At 34.5% G+C, this 18,096-nt stretch overlaps 3 protein-coding genes across 7 annotated transcripts; 1 reads left to right on the forward strand and 2 right to left on the reverse strand.

Moving 5' to 3' along the window:
- Window positions 1-1,506: 1,506 nt before the first annotated feature.
- On the reverse strand, window positions 1,507-4,602 carry LOC117166521 (FAD synthase). 2 transcript variants are annotated; one of them, XM_033350521.2, is made up of 10 exons: window positions 3,883-4,602; window positions 3,714-3,808; window positions 3,495-3,618; window positions 3,311-3,423; window positions 3,076-3,219; window positions 2,874-3,013; window positions 2,602-2,805; window positions 2,309-2,503; window positions 1,889-2,174; window positions 1,507-1,696 (listed from the first exon to the last, which is right to left on the reverse strand). In XM_033350521.2, exons 1-9 carry the CDS (start codon window positions 3,989-3,991, stop codon window positions 1,898-1,900), a joined length of 1,401 nt encoding a protein of 466 aa, XP_033206412.2. In that variant the 5' UTR covers window positions 3,992-4,602; the 3' UTR covers window positions 1,507-1,696; window positions 1,889-1,897. The 2 variants fall into 2 exon arrangements, with proteins under 2 accessions (XP_033206412.2, XP_033206413.2); XM_033350522.2 differs by having other exon boundaries at window positions 1,885-2,174.
- A 202-nt stretch (window positions 4,603-4,804) lies between these two features.
- On the forward strand, window positions 4,805-7,136 carry LOC117166520 (putative tRNA (uracil-O(2)-)-methyltransferase). The gene is made up of 3 exons (XM_033350519.2): window positions 4,805-4,896; window positions 5,010-6,074; window positions 6,219-7,136. Exons 2-3 carry the CDS (start codon window positions 5,136-5,138, stop codon window positions 7,116-7,118), a joined length of 1,839 nt encoding a protein of 612 aa, XP_033206410.2. The 5' UTR covers window positions 4,805-4,896; window positions 5,010-5,135; the 3' UTR covers window positions 7,119-7,136.
- LOC117166519 (uncharacterized) lies at window positions 6,954-18,024 on the reverse strand. Of its 4 annotated transcripts, XM_076617599.1 has the most exons (25): window positions 17,338-18,024; window positions 17,146-17,264; window positions 16,784-17,071; window positions 16,499-16,633; window positions 16,211-16,375; window positions 14,926-15,057; window positions 14,688-14,831; window positions 14,497-14,614; window positions 14,253-14,395; window positions 13,914-14,148; window positions 13,758-13,827; window positions 13,508-13,643; window positions 13,258-13,397; window positions 12,807-13,190; window positions 12,414-12,648; window positions 11,943-12,327; window positions 11,715-11,827; window positions 11,353-11,619; window positions 10,995-11,275; window positions 10,697-10,868; window positions 10,443-10,555; window positions 10,101-10,368; window positions 9,736-10,012; window positions 7,412-8,551; window positions 6,954-7,089 (listed from the first exon to the last, which is right to left on the reverse strand). In XM_076617599.1, the coding sequence occupies exons 1-24, from the start codon at window positions 17,441-17,443 to the stop codon at window positions 7,425-7,427; spliced, it is 5,553 nt and encodes a 1,850-aa protein (XP_076473714.1). In that variant the 5' UTR covers window positions 17,444-18,024; the 3' UTR covers window positions 6,954-7,089; window positions 7,412-7,424. The 4 variants fall into 4 exon arrangements, with proteins under 4 accessions (XP_076473714.1, XP_033206408.2, XP_033206407.2 ...); XM_033350517.2 differs by lacking the exon at window positions 6,954-7,089 and having other exon boundaries at window positions 7,164-8,551; window positions 16,793-17,071; window positions 17,338-18,023; XM_033350516.2 differs by lacking the exon at window positions 6,954-7,089 and having other exon boundaries at window positions 7,164-8,551; window positions 17,338-18,023.
- Between the last annotated feature and the right edge of the window lie 72 nt (window positions 18,025-18,096).

Consider the following 18,096-nt stretch of genomic DNA (forward strand, 5'->3'; position numbering starts at 1 on the left):
ATATAGCCCTGTGTCTATATTACCACTATAATGAATTATCGAACACACATATCGTGACATCAAATCAAATAATTTCGCGATGAGAATTTTGCCGTTTAATGTTCGCAATTGTTTTATAGACTATTCGTCGTGCCAATATTTACTCAATCGATTTCTTCTCCGTTATAATCGTAATAACTTCGATATGCTAATTGTAAAAAGACCGACGCAGAGAAATCGAGAAAAATCGCGCGTTTTATTTTCATTTATCATATTTTCTTTTCGATATATATCCGTCCTTTTCTCGCGATTCATTTTTATCTACCAACTAACCAGTCGAGCAACCACTTACAATCAATCCGTCGATTAATCAATCGCTCAGTTGTCGGTCAGTCAATCGATGAATGAGCTATACAGCGAACCAATCAGTTAAATAACCAGTTAGTCATCCAGTTAGACAGCTTGTATTCTGTCTTCTACCAACCTTGTATCATCGGCTTCTTTCTATTCTATTCTACTCTCGTGTAATCAATTTCAAACTTAAATGAAATACTCTGGTGAAATATGAGGCTCATTTCCGTCTCCCCACCTTCTCTTCTTTCCTCGCACAACTTTTTCCATTTACTCAATTTTTTTTGTTTCGTTTCACTCGTGGATTACCTCGTTCAATTTTTCTTTTTTTACCGCAATTGAAACCACTACTGCTTGTTATTTTTTCAGATTTATTATTTTCAGAGATCGTCTACTAAATTTTTGATAAAAAGTAGTAAAAAAAAGAGAGACACAGTTCTGTGGTACAGAGCTTCTAGCGTTAAGCGATGTGTAAGCGATCGCGGAAGAATGATACGTAAAAACAAAGTGCGAATAACGGAATATTCGACTTAAGCAAGTACATCTATTTTCTTTTTATTAACAATAATAATAAATATAAAAAAAACAACTCGTATATAGTAATTAGTATAACGAAGAATATCGCACTGTATATGGTTTATAAATTGTATAACCACACACGCATACACACACACATATAAACTATCTGACTAGCATCATTCATTCGCTTTTCTTACCGTTCTTATCTACTCCACCTTCTCACCATTCTATCATTCACTTTTGTTTTAAGCTTTCAAAAGAAAAAAAGCTAAAAATACTTCAATGCGAAATTAAATTTCAAGAGGATGCGAGCAAGTAACAAAGCTTCTTTTTCTTTGGAACAAAACAATGAGACGTCGCGACTCAACTATGAGTTTAAAATAAATGACATAAATTCATACCAATACGATTTAGGGGTTTAATGAATCTTTTTTAATCGTATCCATCAAAACCTTAAACGTTTAATTAATCCTTTTCCTCCTGCTCGTCGTCTTTAAAGATACATTAAAAAGCAATCTATAAACATAGATGTTTTTCCATGTATTTTCTTCGTAACGTATCTCGCCATCCTCGTGATAATCAGGGATTAAAATATGAAGAAACGCAACTTCGATAATTTCTGATAATGTTTCGATTATAAACTGATTTCTAAACAACTTTTGTGTGAATTTGTTTTTATTTACGTCCTTGTTGTATGAAAGAAGACCATTGATTATACAATAATCTGCTATTGAATCAATCAATAAATATAAAATTTAATACGAGATACAGCTATCTCGGTCACACTTCCATTAGCAGCATATTACATATTTTGGCTTATTCTTGCTCTTATTTTTCTGCCCCATACCTATGAAAATAAGTTGTATTTCTTTATACGGGAAACGACTTATATAAATATATACAATATATATGGCAATATCTAACCAAGCATAATCAGAAAGAAACGAAAACAAAAACAAAAGGGTAAACAAAAAAAGAGAGAGGGAGAGTAAATCAGCAAACGAAGTAAGGATAGAAAGACACATTTTTACTTACTTACTTATCGATTTTAATACGTTTTTACTGTATAGTATGGTAAACAGAGTGAGCTAAAGAAATCTTCAATATCGTCATCTGTCCAATCAGTGAGTGGAAAATGTACTTGCACAGACTTAGAACTGTCGTCGTTTAATCGTGCAAGATCATCGTACATTACTCTTTTATTGTTATTCAACCGTTTTCCAACCAATAACACTTGTAATTCTGGTTTTAACACAGCGAAATTGCTTATCGTGTCAGCGGCATCGCTTTCCAAATGTTCTAACTTACATAGCTCGATATTATATCTATCAGATTAGTCAAATTAGTTATGTTCATGTTAGTTTAGATCTATTTTAGAAAATTGATTGTCACGTTCTACATGCAATCCAATATAATTTTTGCTTGTAACAGTTTTGACATGTATCGATATCATACCTACCTGTTTTTAAGTTCATGGAAGAATTCGTCAGTGCCCGACTTTAACATATCAGATCTCAAACAAATTGCACGCAGTTTGAAGTTTGAACAATGTTGCAGTTTGTTACTAGCGATTCGAGCAAGATGTATCATAAGGACTGACTCTTCGCTACCATCCAAATATATCCAAACATTTTCAGGTTTCTTATAATAGTTTCTACAAGGAAAGAAAGAGAAAGAAAACAAAAAAAAATTCGATGACACCTTATAATCGATACAAATAATCGATACTTTTTCCAGTTGTAGATGCATTACACGAATTTCTTAAAGGAACGCTCATAAAATGATCGACGTTGGGACTTTTGAATCCATGCTTCATACTTTGATAGACAATCCACATGTGGCGTACGATCATAATGTACTAGCACATTTCTCGGAATACGATTACAAAACATTGTTTTTGCTGTTTCAGTATCTTTTTCGTTTTCACTTTCTATGGTTACACGCGCTTTATAATATCTACAAAGCGATTTCAATTATCTACCAACTTCTTTATCATTTTTTTGTATTGTAGTCGATTTTATTACCTATTCCATTCCGGATACGAGCCGAAGGTAACAGTTGGACATTCTTGTGCAACTGCATATAAAACATCTGCGAATGATTCCTCTTTTGCATTTATGTAAACTTCAGTTGCTGCAAAACTTTTGTAGCTAGCAAAACATTCCTACAAAAACAAGATCTTTTCTACTCTCGAACAATTATTCAAACGATGTGTGCATATTATACCTTGCAAAATGCCTGAAACGATATTTCAAAAAACATGGGTGAGCCAGGGAAGATGTGAACATTTTCCACCTTTATACACGGATAATTCAGCTTTTTACCTGTGACTTGGTCTATCCCAAATTTAAGTACAGATTTAGTGGGTATCTTAAATTAAGAACCTAGTTTACATCGATCGTCAAACAAGTATTAACATACTATCATTTAATTTACACCATTCATTTGAATCATTACTTACATATGCCATTTTATAAGCCGGTGAAGGGAAAGTTCCATAACTGAAGCAATCTTTTATAATCTTCACTAGCGTTGGGTGATAGTGCAATGAATCGTTAAAGGCCAATGCTAAAGCTGTAAAATATAATTTCATTATAATGAACACTTACTTATGTACTCTTATTAATTTTCAGATTATATTTTACCTTCATATGTAACATCATCGTGAGTTGGTCCTATACCACCGGATGTAAAAACATAGTTGAACATTTTAGAAAAGTATTTTATCTCTTTGGAAATATCTTCAACATTGTCTCGTACGACCGCAGTCTAGGAATAGATAATTAAAATAAAAAATAGTATTAATAGAAAACAACAATACTTGACAGATAAACTATAGACATCATGAATTAAGTTATACCTACTTTCTGAACCTTGACTCCATGATTATAAAGCAGCTTACACGCATAAAAACAATTAGTATCTTTTACTTGCGCTTTTAAAATTTCATCTCCGATTACTAAGTAAAATAAGAACTTAACAGTAAGAAAAGCAGTATATCCAAATATATGATATTAGTAAAGTGTATATTACCGATTATTCCGGCAGTAGGATGCTTTCCACTACTTTTTAATCGAATTATGTTTGTTCGATAACATTTTAATAAAATGTTTACTACCTTGTATCGATGTAAATTTATCATAACGCTTTAATCACACTATTAACAATTATTTGTATATTATCTACATACAATACTGCTAGAAGATGCTACGCAGCGCCTTCAAACTTAAGTACTTTTACTTGTGTACATATGTATATACATATCTTTATAAGAGATTTTACAACTATATTTTTACTCTTTGATATATTTATATATTAAAAATACACATGTCATTATACAAAGTCGCTTGAGTTTTCTAATTATATTGTACTAATTATAATCTTCTTTTTATGTTACCACTTTTATTAACTTTAAAGACCGTCCAGTGATTTTACGCTATACTAGGGGTTTCTTTCCTTGTCCTATCATCATATTAATTTCAATTAAAATAGGATGAAAGAAACTGAATCGTAAACAATCGTGCAACTTCGTATTTCTTAACATTCTTACATAAAATTACACAATATAATATTCTTAACATTTAATAATTATTGTTTTTCTTTATATTTTCTCCAACTTTTCACTAAAATGGCAAGTACAAAGTTACGAGAAGCAGCTTTAAAATCGCCCAAACAGCTGTACAAATTTTTGCTGCGAGAATGTGAAAAATTACCAAAAGAAGCACAAGGATTTTATAGACATTCGGTTAAGCAGGTAAATTGTATAACAATTTTCATATTAACAAATACATTTGGAGATCAAATTCACTACTTTCAGTAAAAATAATGAACAATAAAACGTTTAGGTTATGCGGTAAAATATGTAATATTCACACAACGAACATGTGATTAATTTGATTTTCAAGTAAATTTAATTATTTAATAATAATTGGTTTTGTACTCTAATGCTTGCAGAGTTTTAAACAGCATTTAATCGAACCAGATGAGGAACGTATTCAGCAAATTATGAAAAAGGCAGTACAAGATGCAGATTGGATTGTTAAAAAGGTATATCAATATCAATAATATTATTAATATATATTTTGTGAATGCTTACCATCTTCTTCCTTCCTTCTTTTTTTTACATATCCTAATTATCTGTATTTTAATGTGATTTTTAGTACTCAAAGCAGGAAGAAACAAGTAAACAAACAGACTAACATGTATATAAAGGTAGTATTCACATCGTAGATGCATTCTATAAATTATCCTCTAAAGAAAGGATTTGCAATTGTATCATGTAAAATATGGATTTCAAAACCATAATACGTGATCAAAGCGGAATTAATGCGTCACAATTTTTCAAAGCCATTAGTATATGGCGTCGTAATCCTCAAACTGTAAACCGTAGAATTCTTGCATCTATTGAAATACTGGATATCGAAACTAGCTGCGATATCTTCCAAATTTTTCAGCGTATTAATACCCTGGATATTTCAACTTTAAGTACAGATCATCAAACAGACAACATTGATAACATAAAATTACTAGAAGTACTGCACATTTCTGATCAGGTGGCTGTTACAGCCAAAAGGAAGGTTCACTTATATGTGGCAAAGCAGTTGCCACGTATGCCACACATATTTTCCAGTGGTATTGAATTTCTTTTATCCAATAATGAAGAGGGTTGCATAATAAATGTCCACAAACCCTTTCTCTCGCATAAACAGTCTCTTGGTGCTAAAATAGCATTTATGTTACAACAAGGAACAGACGGTTATACATCCCTTAGTGTCTATGGAGAGAATAACATTATATCCGATTTCAGCATTGAATGGTTAAAGCAGAAACTTTTCCCATGTATCCTGAAATGGGCAAGAAGCAGTGACTCAGAAAGAACATCGATCCCGTTGACTTCATTGAATCTCGTATCAGCTGAAAAATATGCAAAATTGTATTGTAAGTTGAAGGAGAAATATGGTACGAAATTGATAAAAAACTGGCCTGAAAGTACAGATCCAACGAAATTTGTTTATGAGGATATTGCAATCGCTGCCTATTTACTGTTATTGTGGGAGAAAGAGAGATTTGAAAAGAAAACTAATAATTTACAATCGTTTCTCGATTTGGGATGCGGTAATGGTTTACTCGTGCACATCCTATTTAACGAAGGTCACCGCGGATTAGGAATTGATTTGCGAAGGAGGAAAATATGGGATTTATACCCACCTGAAACTCCATTGCAAGTATGTATGAGTATTATTTATATAAATTTTGTAATACAAATATTAATAGCAACTTATTTCATCTTATGTACATACATATATACGTGATTACGTATCTTCGATCTTACGATCGATTGATTAAATTTACTAAAACGTTTTGTACAGGTTTCTACCGTTGTTCCATCGTCTACGACTGTATATCCGGAAGTAGATTGGATCATAGGAAACCATTCAGACGAGTTAACACCATGGATTCCGATAATTGCTGCACGTAGCTCTAACAACTGTCGTTTCTTTTTATTACCCTGTTGTCCATATGAACTTAATGGCGCAAAGTATCAAAGGTACTGTGCCTCGAAAAGTCAATATTCGGAGTACATTGATTATGTGAGAAGTATATGCGTCCAATGTGGTTTTACAACACATCTTGATAAATTAAGAATTCCCTCTACGAAACGAATATGCCTGATTGGATGGGAAAGAACGCCCGAAGGGGTTAAAGAACTCGAAGATCGTATTCAACAAATGCTAAGTACAAAGACAACTTTGACTTGGCAAAAATACGAATTGAGTGATAAAACAGTCGATAGTGAAATAGTTGAAGAATGGACTTGTGACTTTAAGCCAAGGGACAAAGTGGAAAAAGTACGAAATTGTACACAATTAGACAAAACATTAATTGCAAATATTGTTGATATCGTATCGAATCAGTTGCTTCATGAAGGTCGCATTATGACTATCGAAGGAACACCCAAAAAACTTTGGAACGCTGGCAGATGCCTTGAATTACGTGAAATAGCTGAATCAATTCCTAAAGAAGCTATGATACATTTGCGAAAAGAATGCGGAGGTCTTCAAACTTTACTAAAAAATCATAGCTATATATTTCGTGTTACTCAAGGAAGGGTAGAATTTAGAATACCTGGAACAGGAGGAAGAATTAATGAAAAATCAAAAAAATATAAGTTACCATTGCCATGCACGAAGACTAAACCCTGTTGGTTTTATAAAAATCATCCGAATGGTTGTCCTGTAACTGAAACAAAATGTAATTACAAACATTAATATGATACCTTGATCAAACAGTTGTGTTTTAATATTAAAACGACATTACACGTTAAAAATTTATTTTTGCTTTCATATAAATCGGCGAACGTTTTATACATTGGATGCGACGACAGATTATATTTATTTGCGAGATAGTATCGAGTAATTATTTAACATATTAAATAGTAACGTAAATAAGAAGAATGTCGAAATATTATTGTCTCTATCATTTAATCAATATTCTATCGCAGTTAACAATTTTTGTCGAAGGCATAAAATTTAATTAAAAAGTAAAATGATAGTTTTTGTACCAGATGCATATTACTATTTAAGCAGCTCTACAAACGATATGTTGTCTAAATTTAGACTCTTAGCTTCGATCGTGTTTTCCTGAAGAGATGTTTTAGGTAGGAAGGATTGACGGCTACGTTTCCATTTCCTGATGTCAACAGTATCCAGTTGATGTACGCGTTTAACATGTGTTCGAAGATTGCCTTTTTGCGTAAAAGAATATTCACAGTACGAACAAGCGTAGGGTCGATCGCCAGTGTGGTGTTTTTGATGCATCTGTAGAGTTGACTTTTGGGCAAATGATTTCGTACATAGATCACACTTGTATGGCCGTTCACCCGTATGAATTCGTTTATGTCTTTCGACTTGATACGGTTTTGTAAATATTTTCCCACAAATGTCGCATTCCTTTTTCGATGGATTCCCTTTAATCGTCGGTTTATTGGCTACTACTGGTAACGTTTCTTCCGTAATCACCTTTGAAAATGGTTCCAGCTGTCGTTCCAATGAAGGTGTCACGGTTGATATCGCTAAAAGACAATTATTTGCTGGCGTTTTTAACATTTGTTCTATATGAATTTCATCCTTGGCATGTTGTTCGTTAGTATCAGATACGACGCTGGGTGTTGTTAGTGCACACCCAGTATCGGGAATCCCAGCCGGTCGATGCTGCGAATTGTTAGCTGGTGATGCAGATGATTGTGATAACAACGATTCTTCGGTTTGTATAGTAACAAGACCATTTGTCAGAAGAAAGTGTAAATTCGTAACTAACTGATTGTTTTCGTTTATGGACACTATCGTTTGATTGTTGTTCGATACGATACCTTCTGTATCGAAATTAATTTGATCAGATAAACAGGAAGCAGCTGTTTCAATACTATATGCCTCTAAATGGGACGTTAATCCTGCAACTGCCTGTGATAGCTGCTGCTCCTGTGCTATTTGCTGCTTTGGCTCAAAATTATTCATTTTCTCTTCCTTTCCGTCACATTTCTCAAGATCAGTCGCTACTTCAGCTATGACTGCAACCTTCAAATGTCTTTGTTTTCTCTTTGGATTATCTTTGTGTTCGCGTGCATGTTTCAATAAGTGTACTTTCCTATGGCCGGATGTTCGAAATCGCGAATCGCATATAGGGCATCTAAATGGTTTCGAACCTTCAGAAACATTGATCAAAATTTATTAAACAATTTACAGAAATATAGGAAAGAAATAGTCGATACTACTTATTTATATATGTCGGATTTTCATTAGAATTAAGGTTAGGGGCGTGAAACGAATCTTCATTTGGATTACACATTGTCGTTATGCAATAGAGAAGACATTGACTAGTGCAAATACGATTATTACAGAATGTGACAAGTAACAGTGGTAATTAGATACTCGAGAAGCTAATGACAATGATCCTAGGTTCAATAACGAATCCGCGGTCAACGGGATAACAGGATGCGCTTTCTTCCAAAGCCCAAATCGTACTCGACTTGCTTGGCTACGATGGAAGTATAACTAAACTAACTTTTTGTTAAAACGTGGAATATCCACCGAGCGTACAGACGCTAAGTAACTCGCCAATACGACCTCACGAGAGAATGACTTTCCGTCGCGATGATGCTGCAGAGGAAAACTATGATGGGGTGTGTCTAAGGACACGAGGTCATCGGATTCATCGAGGATAGTTTTCGTTCAGAAAGTGAGGAAAATTAACGTTGCTGTTAATTGGTCAATTTCCATGTCGGTGGTTAGAAAAGGATGCTAGCCGTCCTTGAGGGAAGGTTGCTAGCGGGAAGCGTCGTTCGTTGAAAAATAGATCTCCCCTATCTTCCGCTAGTTGGGACAAAGACTGTTTATCTGTTCAAAGGACTTTAGGTAACTAAATCTTAATGTTTATAACGGCTCTCAGGCTAACTGAACATGTACTGTGGAGATGCGTCGGCATCTCGTAACCATCATACCCGAAGAATAGGGTCTGCGTATGGCGAGCCACGTGACAGAAACCGTTGGAATGTTTACTGTCGCGTGCCGCTACAAATATTTCTTTTAAGGAGAGCTATAGAATTACTCCATACCTTTGTTAGACAAAGCGTTCATCCCGTGACCGCGGCTACGTTCGGCGACTGGTTGTTGCCTCGAGCCCAAGCTCATTATCACAAATCTCGAACAAATACAATCGGATCGAATGACGACAATTGTTTAATGACGCCTATGATAGAATCTAGATTACGGTGTTAAGGGATTTTCCCGAAATTCCAAAGGGAAAGCTCCGATGTACTTTCATCTCCGACATATATAACATATTATTATTATACAGAATGAAAACTTGAATAGTAATTATTCAACTTACCGGTATGTAAACGCATGTGAACTTTCAAGCTACCTTTAGTCGCAAATAAACTATTGCACACATGGCAGCGAAATGTCTTTTTTCCCGTATGAACTTTTGTATGAGAATCCAAAGTACATTTTACGGCAAAACTTTTACTGCAATAATCGCACTTGTATGGTCGTTCTCCTGTGTGTGTGCGTACATGTCTTATAAGATCGCTTGGCTTGCGAAAAGTTTTCGGACAATATTTACATTTGTTTGTATACTCTTTTCGTTCCTTCTTTTCCAACAAAATCTATATTGCGTATAAAAAAATTCAGTTAATAATCCTTTGTCAGCGTTCCGTTTTGCTACAACGTAGCAATAACTAATAAGAAACTTACTTCTACTTGATCCATTACTTCTTTTTCAGCTACTGTATCCAACAGAACTTTCTCAGAAACGGCAGAATCGGGTTCTATCATAATATTATGTAATGGTGAATGATCATTTGCAATCCGCGGTTGATGCACTTCCGATAAAAACGTCGAATTATCTGAATTATCATTCATCCCTGAAGCATTCCATATTGAAGTTTCATGAATTTTACTATGTGATAGTAATTGGATCCTATTGTTAAACTGCTTCTCACACGATAAACATTTAAATGGTCTACAAAAAAAACATAACAAAGTACAATAATCAATTATAATTCATGCCAATGTAACATTTTTTTCGACACTCACTGCTTGACGACATGAATCTTCGAATGTCTATTTAATCCACCATTTGTGTAAAATTTAGAAGAGCACTCTGTGCACTGATATTCCTTCGTTCCGCGATGGCTTGTCAAATGTTCCTTGCACCAAAAAAATACCTTCATTAAAGATTGACGAAGTCAACAATTAAATGTAACGGAGAACACACATGGACCGAATTAGCGAAACATAACGACTAGGAGAAGAAAGAAAACATCTATTATTTATTTTAAGATATTTACCTTTAAACCAACTGTCGTGAATCCTTGTTGGCTACACATGTGACACTGTAATAGAGATTGTCCACGGGATATTTTGCCCGTAGCGGTTTTAACGATTTCTGGAACATCGGATGACAAAGCGTGCATATTTGACTGAATCTTGAAATCTTGTGATGTTCCCCGAAAGTCTTCTCTACGCAAATTGAATATTTGTTTTCACTGTAATTGTTTCTGATTTGTTCGCGATAAATACATATATTAGAACAGCATATGTGTAAAGAGGGTAGACAGCTGAAAAAAGAAACTAACGAAAACTTACGTAAAGAATATCGGGTTGATTATACATTGTTTGTGAATACTGTTCTTCTGGGTTTCTTCTACAGTAAATTCATTTGTTATATTCTCTTTTTTGGAGAAGTTTGGCTGGGAAACAAATACAACCGTTTGCACACCAGACTTTTCTGATTGTTCAACATTTATGTTATCTGGTGTTGTAACACAAACAGAAAGACGATGTTCATCTTTTACATTTCTAGGTAGTATACTCGCCATACTAGTTGAATTTCTTGTATCTAGTCCAATGTCAATTTCAGTATCCGACTAACAGATAAGATCTTTATTGGTTTCACATTCTCTGTAACGAAGACAATTTATAGAAAAAGAAATCTTTATCTTACTTGCAAAGTAATATGGTCCATCTCAAATGAATCTAATTGCGTCGAAAATACATGTTCTCCAGCTGATTCTACGTTACTATTACAGTTACTGTTATTATTATTTTCATATATAACATTCAATACAGGTTGCTGTTGCTCTTTCATATGACTAAAATCACTCGTGTTTGTACTACTCGAATGTCTCGAGTGATTACCTCCCAAGTTAAGATTCATCCCGATATTAAAAAACTGTTGATTTAAAGTTTCTTCTATTTCTCGTATACTTTCCTATCGAAACAAAACGGATTTTAATGCCGAAGAGTAATTACAACGAACACCTTTTACTTTATTTACTGACAACTTGGTACTATGATATACAATACCGGTGTAAGTGTCTGATCGCCAGAGTAAACGGGCAACGTGACTGAACCAGCTTCATCAGCTTGTAATATTGGTGAATTTTCAAGATTTGTTACAGCTATTCCCGCTACATTTTCTAAAAACAAAAGAACAAAAGAAGAGAAAAGTGCATACAAGATTAACAAGCTTATACAAAATAAAAAAATATGATTTCCTGATACGTATAACACACATACGAATTTGAAACATACGATTAATAAACGTTGTAGTATCGCAATTTGTTGCTAAAACTGGTCTTATTTTTTCCTTTCCTTCAGTTATATTTTGAAACTCGGGAAAAGCTTGTGAAAGCTCTGATCCGAGCTGTGATTGAAATGATAATTCAACCGATCCAAGACGAGAAAGTGCAAGATTATCTGAAAACGTAGAAGAGGAAGTTGTGACGGTGGTAGGGGTGGTACTGGTAGTGGCAGTGGTAGTGACGGAGATGTTGCTGGTAATAGTGGAATTAATTGTAGTGATAGAGGCAGAAGAGGAGGAAGACGATTCAAGAGCCGCTTCTTGTTTAGAACTTTCCTTCATATTTGACTTGTCTGAAGCTTGTTCTTGTATTCTGATTTTCTGTTGTTCCAATTGCTACGAATTCAGAGAAAAACATAATGTTTCATGGTTAATGACGAATCCAATTTTTGTTTTCTTTTCTTCTGTAATAGATACTATACCCGTTGTGCCAGTTCATGCTTATGTATTTTCATGTGTTTCCGACAATTGACGTAAGTTTTGAAAGTCTTGTGACAATAAGGGCACATGAACGGTCTTTTATTACTGTGAGTAACCAAGTGTCTTTTCATGCTGCTTTGTGTAGAAAATTTCGCATTACAAAGAGAACAACCGTATGGTCTCGAATCTTCGTGAGTATGCAAATGCGATTTTAGAACACTATTCGATGTAAATCTCCTGAAATAATTTAAAACGATTTATTACTGGTTGAATAATACTCTTGTTAACAATTTATGTGCACAAAAAGAAAGGAGAAACAAGAAATTTATTAGATGTATGTTTTAAAGGAAGAAAGAGGAGAGATAATAAATCGAAAAAAAAATTTGCGCATGTACCTATCGCATTTTGTGCATTTATATGGACGTTCTCCAGTGTGGCGGCGATGATGTTGCTTCAAGTGACTGATCTTTCTAAATGCCGCCTGACAAATCCAACATTTGTGGGGTCTGGCATGATCAGTAGATGTATCATAAGCACGTTTTTCCTTTCCCGAAGATACCACGGAAATTTTATTTCCTGTATCACTAATTACCAACGGTTCTTGCAAGATAACTTGAGGAACCAAGCTTTCTGCTTCCGGTGATAATTTTAATTTACCCTTTATTTGATTTTTCGATTGATCAGTGGAATAAATGTCAGCATCAATTACTGCATATGTGTCGGGATCCTTATCATTGTCAGTGGTTTTATTTGAACAATTTTCGGACTTTGCATGCAATCTATTATAAAAGGCTTATTTGCATGTCATCCGATTCTATTATAAGAAAAAATGTAACAGTCACTTACCTAGTATGTGCAATTAAACTACTATGGCACACGAATGCTTTCTCGCAGGAACCACAAGCGTAACGTTTAACACTTGAATGCGTACGTTCGTGTGCTATCATAGTAGATTTCAAAGCGAACGAACGATAACAGTGGGTGCACTAAAGATACAAATAAGTATAAATGTTAAAAAAAAAATCTAAGATAAAGTAAGTAAAAAAAGATCTCTTCAAGATATGTAAAAAATGTTTTAATGTGCACATATAAGTACCTTAAAAGGCTTTTCTTGCGTATGAACACGCAAATGGCGTATCAAATCTGATGGTTTTTTGAATTCTTTGTGACAAAATGTACACGCGTACCATCTCACGTTTCCTACGCATCGTTGTTTTATTGTCAAATATTTTCTAAAGGAATAGCAAGAAGGAAAAACGATTTATATCAACTATTTGCTTTTTGCAATACACTTGCTTTTAACGATAAATTTTTTTATGCTTTTAGGTACATATAAAACGGATTACCTCGTATCACCATCAGGCGCTCGATCCAATAATGTTACAAAATTAACACGAGCTCCAAACTTCTTTATCTCTGATATACCGTTAATAAACAAAACATAATTAATTATTAAAAATAATTATGCCATAATCTTGTAGTTTATCGAGTGTAATGCGTACCTTCAGAAGCAATTTTATTTTTACTAGGAAGACCACTGTTTTTCAATGCTTGTTGTAAAATATCCTTTTTCGTTACGTTTTCCGATAATAAACGCGGTTCGAAATTTGACGATTCTGTAGTCTGATGAATGTCGGATTCTAAAGATGCCAGTTGTGTTATAACACTATCAACTGTTGAACGTATATCAGACTCCATGGTATTACTCGAATGAGTATTGTCATTAATGCTATTCTCCTAAAAATGTCATTGCACATCGATCTAATGATTTCAATGCATTGTAGCATTAATAACAAATGAACTGAGAGACATGTCAAGTAATAATTTTGGTCATAAATTACCTCGTTTACATCGGTATGCATACGTTTCATGTGACCATTCAAACTGCCGAGTTTTTTAAACACGCATGAACAATAATTACATCCGTATATAGGTTCTCCCTCTGGGACATTGTGAACTCTCATTATATGAGCATTCAAATTACCTGGAAGTATTCATATTTATGTATAAATAGAAGTAAGAGTGACTTAAAGAATAAATAAATAGCAATAAATTCAATCGTAAACAGTTATTGTAAAAAATTACCTTTCTGACTAAACTTGGCATTGCAAAACTCACAAGCATGAGGTCGAATACCATTGTGTTGCCACGTATGAATTTGCAGCGAACTCTTTTGCGTGAATGCACGACCGCAGTCTGTACACTTTGAAATTAAACAAAATTTAGATCATTTATCATCCAAAAAATACAATTACACAAAGTGAAAATTAGGTTACTTTGAAAGGTTTTTCACCAGTATGCACTCTAATATGCCGCATCAATTGACTTGGCTTTTGAAAAGACTTCAAACATATGGTACACTTATACATTGTTTTGTGTTTTGTCCCTCTTTTCGTTTGTTTTACTACTTTTGTCTGCAACTAAAGACGAAATAGTGGTACAAATTATATCAACCTCGCCAGAATCCTCTGGGAATCGTCACTTGGAATACATTTGACACTGGTAGCATCTTACCCTATAGTGCTCACGAATATGAAGTCTATATAAGGCGGGTTGACTGAACTGTTTATTACATAATTTACATTTTCGTACTTCTTCAATCGTCCACTTTTCCCCATGTAGCTTTAAATGTGCATCTAATTGAGTCTATAATGTTCAAGATTAAAGTATATCGTCAATAATTTTTAATTTGCCATTGATTTTCGAAAGAATAACTATTTTCATTTTTATTTTCTTATCTTTATTGAATTAAGACAAGATTATACTGTGAATAAATCAATTAGCAATTAAAATGTTTATTAATATGTCGGGTTTACATTAGAATTAGGGTTAGGCGCGTGAAACGAATCTTCGTTTGGATTACACGTTATCGTTATGCAATAGAGAAGACATTGACTAGTGCAAATACGATTATCATAGAACCGGATAAGTAACCGTGGTAATTAGATACTCGAGAAACTAATGACAATGATCCTAGGTTCAATAACGAATCCGCGGTCGACGGGATGATAGATGAACGTGCTTACAAATTCTAAGTCAGACGTGTAATATTCACTGATCGTAAGGGGTTACTCTCTTCGTCGACGAGATCGCAAGAGAATGAATTTCCGTCCCGATGATGCCACAGAGAAAAACTATATTGGGGTGTGTCTAAGGACACGAGATCATCGGATTCGTCGAGGATAGCCTTCGTTCAGAAAGTAAGGGAAATTGGCGCTGCTGCTAATTGGTCAATCTCCACATCGGTGGTTAGAAAAAGATGCTAGCCGCCCTCGAGGGAAAGTTGCTAGTGGGAGACGTCGTTCGTTGAAAAAAAAGGTCTCCTCTATCTTCTCGTAGTTGGGACACAGACTGTTTGTTTGAAGGACTTTAGTTAGCTAAATCTTAAGATTTATAACGGGCCCTCAGGCTAGCTGAACGTGTACTGCGGAGACGCATCGACAATCATCTTACTCGAAGAATAGGATCTGCGTGTGGCGAGCCACGGGACAGAAGCCGTCGGAATGTTTGCTGTCGCGTGCCGCCACAAATATTTCTTTTAAGGAGAGCTATAGAATTACTCCATATCTTTGTTAGACAAAGCGTTCATCCCGTGACCGCGGCTACGTTTGGCGACTGGCTGTCGCCTCGAGCCCAAACTCATTATCACAAATCTCGAACAAATACAATCGGATCGAAAGACGACAATTATTTAATTACGCCTATGATAGAATCTAGATTACGGTGTTAAGGGATTTTCTCGAAGTTCCAAAGGGAAGGCTCCGATGTCCTTTCATCTCCGACAAATATTAATACTGACCTTTGTCGAGAAAGCATCTTCGCATTCTGTACAGAATAAGTTTTCTTCTTTTTCATGTAACAACATATGAGACTTTAAGCTAGCCATTCTTGCAAATTTTTTCCCACATTCTGGACATTTCGGTTCACCTGTATTATGCGTTGCCATGTGAAGTGTAAAATTTGTCTGCAACATTAATATAAAATAACAACAAAATTTCTATCTAGAGTATACATTCCATTATATAATATGTTAATGTTGAAAGTATCAAATGAAACATTGAACGAAGAGGAATAGAATTATTACTACCGGCACGTTGAACGATGCAGAACATTTTGGACATCGATGTGGTTTTTCTTCTGCATGATTTTCCATATGTTTCCGATATAATGTTTGTTTACCAAATTCTTGATGGCAAATATCGCATATTAAACTATCTGTGTCCTAATGCAAAAAAGATTTGTTCTCTGTTACCTTTATACCATATAATGATTGAAAGATCAAATACATCGTATGTAATGGATTATTAATTGTACATATAATTTATTTGTAATCGCATATGGGAAAATAAAATGTAAGCAATTTCAAAATTACTTGAATTACTTGCAAAGAAATTGCTTTGTTTTTCTTGGGCCTTCCAGGGCTATTTTTTTTCACAGATGTATTAATTGGCTTCTGTTTACAAATTTTTCCATCCTTTTCGCTAGCTACTGAATCATTCGAAGAAAGAGACTGATATTCTTGCGTAACTGTTTCCTTGCATGTTAATTCTCTGCATGATGGTATTTGATCAATGCTATTAGGCTCAGTCTCAAAATTTTGTGTTGATTGCTGAAGTTCTGACTCATTGACAATATTTTCAACGCTTATTTGAAAAACAGGCTGAAATAGCAAACAACTGAAAAATAAAAGCTTCTTCTGTAAGATAAATAACGAAGCATAAGATAACAATGTACCGAATGTAATATTAGATTTCCATTAAAATTTTTTACATCTACTAGCGGCGATGCTGCTTCACTTTGTCCAACAAGCATAACTGGAGTTGCAACAATTTCCAACATACCGTCTTTATGTTCTGCAAAGTTTACAATGAATTGCTATAAGTGTTTGTTGCGAACATTTCCAATTTTATTGTCACAGACTCTTACCAGTTACTGCTAAAAGCGTTCGGCCATCCTCAGTAGCAACGAGATTTATAGGTATTGTATCGACATGTGAAGGTGATTCTGTAACTACACTGTGTCGCGTCAACATTTTTTCTCTATTTCAAAATGGTATACGACTCGTAAAGAAAATAATTCTTTAGATACAATCACGCATAACGAGAAAAACAGTGATGACAATTCTGAACCACTAGGCACATTCACAAAGATTTCTCATTGTATTAGATACTCTAGGAAAGTTCTGACATAATTCAAATGTTCGAATTTCTTTTGAAAAATGCATAACTCAATTTTCCTAGCGGACTTAATCAACTTAACCTATACTTTTACGATATGAGAGGTTAACTTGAATGATGGGTATCATTAACCATTAGCTAAATATAAGATAGACTTGACATTATATGGGACTTTGTGTCTCATGTTCTGAAATACCGACCTCAAAAAAATCCGAGTATATAAGATAGGTATAGAAGGAAACTGGGAAGAAGTCTCCTGGAAGGACTGCACACCTGATTGGTTTTTTTTACAAACTTTACACAGTCACAAAGTTAAGCACGTGTATTGGCCGAACGTGTCACATAACAAATAAAACAATGTATCAACGCGTGTAACGGTAGCGATAGAGAACAGTACAGTACCTCTTACACCTCTCTCATCTCTGTGTCGTCTCGTGAAATTTTTTTACAGTTCCGCATTTTTACTGCCACGTCTATTATAGTCGCATCTTTAATAATGTGTCTTGAA

This window comes from Bombus vancouverensis, chromosome 4 (assembly GCF_051014615.1).
Source record: "Bombus vancouverensis nearcticus chromosome 4, iyBomVanc1_principal, whole genome shotgun sequence".
NCBI classification, from domain to species: domain Eukaryota; kingdom Metazoa; phylum Arthropoda; class Insecta; order Hymenoptera; family Apidae; genus Bombus; species Bombus vancouverensis.

Coding starts and splice junctions, on each gene's coding strand:
- LOC117166521 (XM_033350521.2), bottom strand. CDS start 3,991: ATGATAAATTTACATCGATACAAGGTAGTAAACATTTTATTAAAATGT. Junction 3,220..3,310: donor CGGCTTATAAAATGGCATAT/GTAAGTAATGAT, acceptor TCTTAATTTAAG/ATACCCACTAAATCTGTACT. Junction 2,504..2,601: donor CGTTCCTTTAAGAAATTCGT/GTAATGCATCTA, acceptor CTTTCCTTGTAG/AAACTATTATAAGAAACCTG.
- LOC117166519 (XM_076617599.1), bottom strand. CDS start 17,443: ATGTTGACGCGACACAGTGTAGTTACAGAATCACCTTCACATGTCGAT. Junction 10,556..10,696: donor TCACGACAGTTGGTTTAAAG/GTAAATATCTTA, acceptor TTTTGGTGCAAG/GAACATTTGACAAGCCATCG. Junction 10,013..10,100: donor AAGTAATGGATCAAGTAGAA/GTAAGTTTCTTA, acceptor TACGCAATATAG/ATTTTGTTGGAAAAGAAGGA.
- LOC117166520 (XM_033350519.2), top strand. CDS start 5,136: ATGGATTTCAAAACCATAATACGTGATCAAAGCGGAATTAATGCGTCA. Junction 6,075..6,218: donor CACCTGAAACTCCATTGCAA/GTATGTATGAGT, acceptor CGTTTTGTACAG/GTTTCTACCGTTGTTCCATC.